The 10,437-nt window shown below is 48.0% G+C and overlaps 1 protein-coding gene across 1 annotated transcript; it reads left to right on the plus strand.

The window, feature by feature from the left end:
- Positions 1 to 1,775: 1,775 nt before the first annotated feature.
- LOC133453132 (dynein regulatory complex subunit 4-like) lies at positions 1,776 to 8,366 on the plus strand. The gene is made up of 10 exons (XM_061733017.1): positions 1,776 to 1,879; positions 2,122 to 2,190; positions 3,575 to 3,772; positions 3,961 to 4,134; positions 4,219 to 4,273; positions 4,881 to 5,086; positions 5,618 to 5,785; positions 5,973 to 6,059; positions 6,141 to 6,344; positions 7,417 to 8,366. The coding sequence occupies exons 1-10, from the start codon at positions 1,874 to 1,876 to the stop codon at positions 7,474 to 7,476; spliced, it is 1,227 nt and encodes a 408-aa protein (XP_061589001.1). The 5' UTR covers positions 1,776 to 1,873; the 3' UTR covers positions 7,477 to 8,366.
- The last annotated feature ends 2,071 nt before the right edge of the window (positions 8,367 to 10,437 follow it).

Consider the following 10,437-nt stretch of genomic DNA (forward strand, 5'->3'; position numbering starts at 1 on the left):
GCTGCGATAATTACAGCCGAGCTGGCAACCCGGATGCCGAAACAATACTGACTTGGTGATTGGGAGATAGGTGGAGGGTGGAGCTTCAGAAACAATACTGACTTGGTGATTGGGAGATAGGTGGAGGGTGGAGCTTCAGAAACAATACTGACTTGGTGATTGGGAGATAGGTGGAGGGTGGAGCTTCAGAAACAATACTGACTTCGTGATTGGGAGATAGGTGGAGGGTGGAGCTTCAGAAACAATACTGACTTGGTGATTGGGAGATAGGTGGAGGGTGGAGCTTCAGAAACAATACTGACTTGGTGATTGGGAGATAGGTGGAGGGTGGAGCTTCAGGCCAAAACAAAAAATGACAACATAAACATCAGTTGAGGGCTGCAACTCCTCTTTTTAAACTGGAATATCCTGGCTTGAGTGCTGTTGTCAGTGACATAAGTATTTGAAATGAACATGATTTTTAAATGTCTGTTGACATATCGGGGTCATTTTATGATTCGTTTTATTATTGCTCTTACATACAGCTCCTTTAAGTACAAGTGTTGGATAGTGCGCCTCAAGTGTTAAAAGTAAATCATGTGTCCTGGTAGAAATGAAAAATGCAGGGGGCCGAGGATGGAGCCTTGAGGTACCTCAAGTCTCTATGACCTCAGTTTCACTTCAGACACCCAAATATATGCCCTCAAGGACAAAAACGTTTTTTTTTCTCATAGTATGTCCTCTATAAAGTCGTACATTTTACTTTGTGTGATTTGGCGCAGCATGTACCCGATGAATAATGATGAATACTGTAACGGTCCTATATTTCCATCACTGCTGCAGCCAGTGATTCACTATGAATATGCTTTCTTTCCACCCGAAGTCAGAATAAAATATCTATCTACACTTCCTGGAGAATATGTGTCTGTTTTGTTTGAGTGGCTACTAAAAACACAATAATATTTTTAAAAGTTAAAACAATGTTAAAATATTTTTAAACAATGAATCAGATTAACTTTGTTGTTGATTTTTTTTATTTGAATTTTGTTTAAAATGAATTTGTGCATTTGTTTCTGGTGGCTTATATACACCTGTATAACCTAACCAGTTTAAAAGGCAGCTATTGCCTCTGTTGAGCCTCCTAGCTACAAGCTCGGCCTGAATATTCAGACTCATGAGAATAATAGGAGCCTTGTTCATGTGGTGATCAGTCCCAGATAAGAACATTCAAGTTCAGGAGAACTGGAATCAGGACTCAGATGTGAACCTTACAATGTTTTATTGAAGATCTGAGTGATTCTGACGTCAGAAAAATCTTTCAAATTTGTAAGCTCATGAAATCAGAAATCAGGATTTTTTTGGCAAATTTGTGAGTTTATTAATTCATAAAATCAAATTTTTCTTAAAATGTTGTTTATAACGTGACAAAGTCAAAAATAAACAACTTCGGTGTGAAAAGGTGGGATTTGCGTAATCCGCCAGAGCCAGCACGTCAGATCTAAAATAAATAAATAAATAAATACATTGTTTAAACACTTATTACACAGTCAGAACACACAGTATAGTAATATTGAATAACTGCCAGGTATTGAAAGTTGAAGTTATCTTGGGGAAAAAAATGGATAGGAGCACTGATTCTTGCACATTTGACAATTCTACAGCATTAAAATCAAAATAAATCCAGGCGGCCTGAATGTAATTACAGAAGGGTTTAATAAAGAAAGAATGTAAAAAAAACGTTTCCAACGACGGGGCGCGCCCACGTGACCGCGTTGCCATGGCAGCGGCCGCGGCGTGGTTCCTGGTTCCTGGTCCTGGGAGCGGAGTCCGGCTCCGGCCCGGGTTCGTGGGGTCGTGGGTTCGTCCCGGTGGTCCTGCAGCGGCTCGGTGCATCATGACGGTGAGGAAGGTCTCGCTTCACCGTGACAGGGTCGCACGAATGTTAGCATGTTAGCTTAGCACCAGGCGGCGATCTGCGCATGCCCCGTTAAGCCTGATTTATGGTTCTGCGTTAAAGCGACGCAGAGCCTACGCCGTAGGCTACGGCGTACCATACGGCGTAGGCTCTGCGTCGATGTAACGCAGAACCATAAATCAGCGCTAGCGCGTTAATGGTCCGACATGGCGGTGTTCTCTCTGCAGCCCCCGAGGACCCGGACCAGGGAGGCGGGGACGGTGGACGGTGGACCCGCGGAGAGGGCCAGGAAGCAGGTCAGACCCGCTGGGGATGACTGAGCTAACGGTGCCCAGTTCCGGGGTGGATACATTATAAACTCATGAATTTACTAAAGGAAAAGTTAGAGTTTCTTCTTCTTTTAATACATTTTCACATTTGCAAGCGATAACTCAGATATTCTGACTTTCAGCTGAAACCCCTTCAGCCTCCCTGTCTGGAAATGTTTTTTTTTTTTTTTTATTATTATTAAAACTTTATTTACCCAGGCAAGCAATTTAAGAACACATTTTTATTTACAAATGCAGCCTGAACAAAGAGCATAAGCACTTTGAGGGGATTGTTAGAAATAAAAACCAATGTTATGTAAAATTGCATAATTACAGTACAATAAATATGTACAATAAATATAAATGTGACAACATCTGTTGTATTAGACGCTATATAAATAAAATTGAATTGAATTGAATTGAATTGAATAAATACAATAACATTGAAAAACATTAAGAATGGGATGTGGCAAGTCTGCCTGATCGACAGGTGCAAGAGTCAACTGTGATTTGTTGCAGATTTTGTTTGAAGACAGTGTGATATGAGGGCAGAGAGTTTGAGAGTGTTTTGTAGTGTTTTCCAGTCACTAGCTGCATCAAACTGGGAGGCGCTGCGACCAAAGACTGTAGGGCTTTGGGGATGGAGAGTTTAATGAAATTACTCGACCTCAGATTGAGGGCAGAGTGTGACAGGTGTAAAAGGGAAGCGAGGTAGAAAGGTGTTACGCCAGGTATGGTTTTGTAGATGAGCAGGAGCCAGTGACGGAGCCGTCTGGTATGGATGGATGTCCAGTCTACCAGGTTATATAAGTCACAGTGGTGAGTGGTGGAGGAAGCACCAGTCGCATAGCGGACGGCTGAGTGGTGAAGAGTATCCAGTTTCTTGAGGGTGGATTGAGATGCCATCCTGTAGACAGTGTCAACATAATCAAATATGGGCAGGATGGACCATTTGATAAGTGTATGTTTTGCTGGGCGGGTGAAAGAGGCCTTGTTGTTGCAGTATAAGAAGCTCATGCAAGCTTTGACTTTTGACTGTAGGTGCTTGAAATGGGGAGTGAAGGAGAGGGACGAGTCCGACCAGAGTCCAAGATATTTGTAGCAGGTCACAAGCTCCACTTCAGAACCGTAGGAAGAGAGGATTTTGGGGGCAGTGGTGGAATCAGGATTCCTGTTAAAGATAATGCATTTGGTTTTTGTGGTGTTAAGGAAAGATGAAGGCTGACATGTCCGGCTGCTGACGGCACATTTCTCTAAACTTCAAACAGAGAAACGATTTGTGAACAGATCTGTAGAACCAGTCGTTGCAGGATGGACTTGGGACTGGTTCTGGTTTTTGTTGGATGGTGACTCCAGTGTCTTGGTCCCACAGCTGGAGGAGAGACTTGTGTATCTCCAGGAGGAGCTGGACAAAGAGCGCGAGGAAAAGAGCTTCTTCCTGCTGGAGAGGGACAAAACCCGGGCTTTATGGGAGATAACCAAGAGGAACCTGGAGGAGGTGGAGTCGGAGCTGAGGAGGAGGAGCAGGGAACGTGAGGAGTTGGAGGAGAGCCACCGGGTGGAGATCGGAGTGAGCTGCAATCCAACTACAATTATGAGAAACACATTTCCTGTGTTCTGATTGGACCGTGTCTGAAGTGATGTGGATTTGTGGTTCTCTGTCAAAGATCTGAATCAGTCCAGCTGTTCCTGAGATATGTCCTCCGACCCTCCCAGCTCAGCAGCCTTCATGTCCCCGTGTTTGTTGTTGATGTCCAGGTCTACAAGCAGAAGCTGAAACACATCCTGTCTGAGAAGCAGCGCGTCTCTGAGCTGGAGGACGGCGTGTGCTCTTCCTCCACGGCCCAGAACCCTCACAGAGAGTTGGTTAGAGGCGTTCAGGGTCTACAGGGGATCGGCAGGGAGAAACAGGGACACGAGGAGCTGAAGCTGGTGAGGGTTGCACTGTCTTCACCGTGTTTAGTTTTATTCCCTGACATGAACGTGACCAACAGGCCTCCTCCTCTCCCTCACCAGAAACACCAGGTGGAGCTCATGGAGCGCCGCAACGACTACGAACGCCAGCTCCGAGGTGAGAGGCCTACACCAGAGCAGTCTGCAGGCGGGGCGTCTGCAGGCGGGGCCTCTGCAGGCTGGGCATCTGCAGGCGGGGCGTCTGCAGGCGGGGCGTCTGCAGGAGGGGCGTCTGCAGGTGGGGCGTCTGCAGGAGGGGCGTCTGCAGGAGGGGCGTCTGCAGGAGGGGCGTCTGCAGGAGGGGCGTCTGCAGGCGGGGCGTCTGCAGGCGGGGCGTCTGCAGGCGGGGCGTCTGCAGGCTGGGCATCTGCAGGCGGGGCGTCTGCAGGCTGGGCGTCTGCAGGAGGGGCGTCTGCAGGCTGGGCGTCTGCAGGAGGGGCGTCTGCAGGCGGGGCGTCTGCGGGAGGGGCGTCTGCAGGTGGGGCGTCTGCAGGAGGGGCGTCTGCAGGAGGGGCGTCTGCAGGAGGGGCGTCTGCAGGCGGGGCGTCTGCAGGAGGGGCGTCTGCGGGCGGGGCTGGAATGACATGAGTATCAGAACATCTGCTGCTGATCGTCACCATGGTTGGTCAATCACTGTTCCATCCTTTCATTCCTGTCTTTTCTTTGTCTCTCTTATTTTATTTCTCCTTCCTTCCTGGTGCTGATCCTGATCTCCTCATCCTCAGAAGTGGAGGTCAGCTTCCACCAGCGGCTTCAGTCTCTGATGGAGGCGGAGCATAAGAAGCAGTGGGCAGCGGTCAGGGAGGTGGAGCGCCAGATGAGAAGCCGCGAAAATTTTCTGCTTGCTGATCGTGACAGAGCTCTGAGAAGAGCAGAGGAGTATCACTGCAGCACTGAAACCAGGCTGCAGGATGACCTGAAAACGCTGAAGGTGAGAGATTGTCACACAGGAGCTACACCTGCATCCACCTCCTCAGCATCAGGCCACAGGGAAATAATGGCTGATCAAGCTTGATGAAATGAGCCGAACGTTAGTTAGTTAGTTAGTTAGTTAGTTAGTTAGTTAGTTAGTTCATATTTATTTCGGTCAATCACAAACAAAAATCAACAAACAAGATAACACAGGTTTTTCTCTGGTCAACATTGTGATTATTTGACCGAAAAGGTCTGGGCTTGAAGCATAAAGCTTATCTTGCCCACCTTTTAACTGAATAGAGTATACAAAAAAACAAATGAAGTATCATAAGTCTACACAAAATAATAATAATAGTAATAATAATAATAATAATAATAATAATAATAATAATAATAATAATAATAATAATAATAATAATAATAATAATAATAACAATAATGATGATGATGATAATAATAATAGTAATAATGGCAATAATATGATGATAATAATAATAATGATAGCTCTGAAACAGAAAGTGAAAACGTTCGTGGTCTGTTGTTGCAGGAGGAGCTGCAGGAGGAGAAGAAGCAGCGGAAACGGACGGCCGAAGACCTTTCAACAGCTCAGCAGGAGAACAAACATCTGACAACAAGTTTATGTGAAGCCCAGCAGAAGCTGGTCGAGCTGCAGAGACATCTGCAGGAGCAGCAGCAGGACAAGGACGCCATGACGGTACGTCCTCACGAAGCTGCAGCGCCTTCAGTTAGATGATCGGTACAGAGGAGAAACGATTAGATGATCAATACAGATGAGAATCATCCGTTAGATGATCAGTACAGAGGAGACACGAGTGAAGTTAAGACCCACCTGTACCTGCAGACATCAGGACATGTTAACAGGTGATGTTTGTGTTGGATAGAAACGCTGCGCTCGTCTGAAGGTGGTGGAGACGGAGCTGAGGGAGCAGACGGAGGAGCACAAGCTGCTGCAGGAGGCCTTCAAGAAGGTAAGCTGCTGCTTCCTTCCATCCTCACTTCCTTGCCTCCTCGTCTCCCAGCGGACTGACGGCTCATGAACGCTTCGGCAGGTCCAGGCGGAGCGCGACGCGCTGCTGAGGTCCCAAACGCAGACCATCCTGGACGTCCAGCAGAGGAGCGAGCTGAAGAAGAGCCTGCTGGAGAGGAAGCTGGCGGCGCTCACCGAAACCCTGGAGCAGAAGGAGGCGCAGCTCCTCACCGCCCTGCCGGGCCCCAGCGCCGACCCGGCAGCAGCCAAACACACCGGCGAGGAGGTACAGAGGTCCACGCCAGGGTCTACCAGAACCTCCCTCTGCCACCTTCCCAAACCCTCATCCTCTACCGCAGGGGTAGGGAACCCTGGTCCTTCAGAGCCACAGTCCTGCACGGTTTAGAGGTTGCCTTGCATCCACACACCTGATTCTAATTAAAGGCCGTCATCACTTCATCATTCAGGTCTGCACAAGTCTGATAAGGACACAGTTATTGGTATCATGGTGTGTTGAAGGAGGGAAACATCTGAAACATGCAGGACTGCGGCTCTCGAGGACCAGGGTTCCCTACCCCTGCTCTACCGGGTCGTCTACTGGACCTGTACCATGATCTGTACCAGGTCGTCTACTGGACCTGTACCATGATCTGTACCAGGTCGTCTACTGGACCTGTCCCTGGACCCGTGGGATGTTCCGGGCCTGCTGGTTTCAGATTCTGGTCACCAGATCTTCCTTAAGATGGAAGGTTGTATAAATAACAACAATCGACAGATGGTTTAAAGGGGACCTATTATGAAAAACAGGTTTTTTCTTGCTTTAACACATATAAAGTGGTCTCCCCTCAGCCTGCCAACTCAGAGAAGGAGGAAAGCAACCAAATTCTGCAGTGTCTGTACAGCCGCCCGGATGAGCCGTCCAGTGTGATGTGGCTTCTATCGCGTCATTCAGGCAGCCAATCAGCACAGTGTCTTATTATCATAGCCCCGCCCACTCAGAATCCTGCATAGAGAATGAGGTTAGAGAATGGGAAGATAAAGACATGGCTCAGAGGCTGAATTTCTAATTTATTTAGCAAAAACAATCAAAAGCTTTTAAGACATCCAAGGCCTGTTTAAAATAGGTATTAGATGCCATAATAGGTCCCCTTTAAGTCCTCCCTACGTCGTTCAAAACTAGTGGCATTATGGGGCCACCTGCAGGCCTGGGGGGGTATTTATAGTCTGGGATGACCTGGAGTCCTGGACCTGATCACCTGCTTCCATTAATAGATGGATGTACAGGTTCTGCTGCAGAAGAAAGAACAGGGAACCAGCAACAGTTCTGAATGTGATCCAAACCTCTAAAACTGTTTCAGGTGCTGGAGTCCAGGCCGGTCTCTGTCGACACCCTGCAGGAGTCTCTGTCCCCAGAATGAAGGGGGAGGGGCCTGAAGGCGCCTGTCGGCTTGGCAGTCTGCAGCTTCACCTTCAGGAGACCCTGAACGCAGCCTGGATGCGGTCCTGCAGGGGACGCCTGGACACGGAGACGAGTCCTTTTACTCGTCTTTAAAAACACACCTCACCTGTGAAATCCTGCAGCCGCTCCTGCAGCGATGTCTTCATGTCTGACTCGAGCTCCACCGGCGTCCTCAAACGTGGATGCAACAGTTGAACCCCTCAACACAAATGAACGCTCCAGTTACCTGTCAGTTTACTGTTACCATGGCAACTGAGGCAGGATTTGTCTCCTGTCAAATGTGACGCGTTTTATCTGACGCTTCCAACTCAAAGGTTGAGTTAACTGTCAGGCCCTGCAGGTCAGAGCAAAACTCAACCTGAAGCAGCTGTGTGAAAGGCTCGGGGCTGGATTTCTGATCAACGTCGACTCCAGCGGTGACCTCAGCTCCCGTGAACTGATCAATCATGTCAATAAATCAATGCTTGGCTGCTTTCTAACACTGCTTTCTTTTACTTCTTCGTAATAACGTGTCAAAGTGTTGTAGATTTAAAAAAAGGAGAAGGCTGCTGCAGTAAAGCTCCCTTTCACCACCAGGACCAGCCGGGTCCACAGACTGCTGTGATGTTCCATCCAGCTGATCTGTCTCGGTTCTGGGGTTCTGATTCGCTCTCCAAACACTGAAGCACTAAACAAAAACATCAGCAGATGCTTAAACAGAGTCACGAGCTACCGGGGTCTGGACCGGAAACGTTCCTCAGACGTTCAGGACTCCACGGCTGATCGGACCACATGCTTCCGACTCCAGGACTCCAACTGAACACGCCACGTTAAAGCCGGAGCTGGTGGTTTCTGACCGCATACATGACAATAAAGTTTGTTGAATTTTTACTGGTCTCTGTGAATTTTTTCCCTAAAAGAAAGTTTTGCCGGTCCTCCAGAGATGACCCCTCGTTCTCCACCAGAACATCCATCACTGAACCAGACACCCCTTCTGTCACAAACATTTGTAACCCGTTTGATATTCAGGACCGAACACCAGAGAAGCTCTGAATTTATTTTTCAGTTTGGTGAAGGAACATGGACTCAGTCAAGACGCATGCAGATGTTGACTAATCAAACGTCCCCCATGGTGTTCAGACAATAACACGTCAATAGTTTTTGCATTTGATCTACAGTCGTGAAAAGTTAGCACCTCCTCTTCTAATCCTGTCGGTTAAATACATCATCTGATCTGACTGGAGTGCTTCTGCACAAACACGACCTGCAGGAATCTGCAGGGACCGCCAGAGGTTTCTTACCGTTTCATTATTTTTAAGATTTTTTTGGGGGGCTCTAGTGGCCCTTTATTGAAGCTGCAGACTGGAAAGGGGTAGAGAGAGAGAATGGGGATGACATGCAGCAAAGGTGCGCAGGCCGGGATTTGAACCTGTGACCGCTGCAGGAGGACTGTAGCCTCAGTATATGAGCCGCTGCTTAACCCACTGTGCCACCGAGCGGCCCACCGTTTCATTATTTAACAAAAATGAGGTCAGAACAAAAAAAGTCCAGGATGAGCTGGCAGTCAGCTGGTGTGCTCAGTCAGTTTGCTGGTCTGGACCATTCAGGTAGTTAACTCAATACCAAGAGGGAAAGAAATCAGCAACATTTTTTGAGAAACAACATCCAGAAAGGTTTATAGACAAACTCAAACCTATTTGGGGCTCACCGTTTACAGTGAGGAGCAGACAGGTGTCTTCAGTGTTCTCCCCTTGTGAATCACATCCCAGCAGACCTAAATCCCCCTGAAAACCCGAGAGCCCTCAGAGCCCACAGGAATAACTGAGCCTGTCGGATGTTTAAGGCCAAGACATCAGCAGCAGAAAACCCAACCAGGACGGTTTGTTTGTCTAACAAGAACATGGAAGCAGGAGGTCCATAAACCTGCATCTGACCTGCATCTGACTTCTGGAACCATGTCCTCTGGACATATGAGACCAATGTGGAGATGTTTGGTCTTAATGTCCACAACCATGTTTGATGGAGACCACACCCCTCCTCATACTCACCATCAAGCACGGCGGTGGAGGCGTCATGTTCACAACAGCATAGATACAAATAAAAGAACCAAGGTTTCTGAGAGCTGACTCATGGTGACGTTTGGTATCTCATTTTTTATTTTTAATAAAGAAAGACCATGTTGTTGGTTCTGGTTGTATTTGTTTAATGCCGAGACTGAAATCATGATTCAACAAGTTTTTCTACAAACAGCCTCCAAACAGGACTAAAAGAGGGGAACAGGCCTCTGGGGCCGACTGGACCCCAACGTGGATGTTCCCTGGACGGAGGTCCATGATGTTCTGGAGGTCCATGATGTTCTGGAGGTCCATGATGTTCCGGAGGTCCATGATGTTCTGGAGGTCCATGATGTTCCGGAGGTCCATGATGTTCTGGAGGTCCATGAGGTCCATGATGTTCTGGATGTCCATGATGTTCTGGAGGTCCTCCGTCCATCAGCTCCACTCTTTTCCTCCAGGTCAGGCGACTGGTGTGAGGGACGACACATGAGGCGGTTCTGTATAACAGGTCTTGTATTGTGGAACCCTTCAGGTTCTCTGTGAAACTGGCCTCAGGTCTGAAGGTGGATTTGAGTCCTCCAACGGCAGCAGGAGTGAAGAGTCCGACACCCTGTTTATGGACGGTTCAGAGTAAGAGTCTGTATGCTCGTCTTCAGGTCCATCTGCTGCTCAGACACCGAAGAACCACGAGCAGTAAATGACCTCCTGACAGCAAACCAGCTTCATTTCTGATTTATTTCCATCTCTGGTGAGCAAGTGTGAATCAGACAGATCTGCTCAGGGTGCTCAGTTGGCTTCTGTCCTCGTCTCTGGAGGAGGGAAAATGCAGCGAGCCGTCCACCCTCATCCAGGTCCTCTGAAGGTCTCTGCAGCCGGAGACCAGC

Source organism: Cololabis saira, chromosome 1, assembly GCF_033807715.1.
Source record: "Cololabis saira isolate AMF1-May2022 chromosome 1, fColSai1.1, whole genome shotgun sequence".
NCBI classification, from domain to species: domain Eukaryota; kingdom Metazoa; phylum Chordata; class Actinopteri; order Beloniformes; family Belonidae; genus Cololabis; species Cololabis saira.

Coding starts and splice junctions, on each gene's coding strand:
- LOC133453132 (XM_061733017.1), top strand. Junction 2,191..3,574: donor CGGAGAGGGCCAGGAAGCAG/GTCAGACCCGCT, acceptor TTGGTCCCACAG/CTGGAGGAGAGACTTGTGTA. Junction 6,060..6,140: donor TGCAGGAGGCCTTCAAGAAG/GTAAGCTGCTGC, acceptor ACGCTTCGGCAG/GTCCAGGCGGAGCGCGACGC.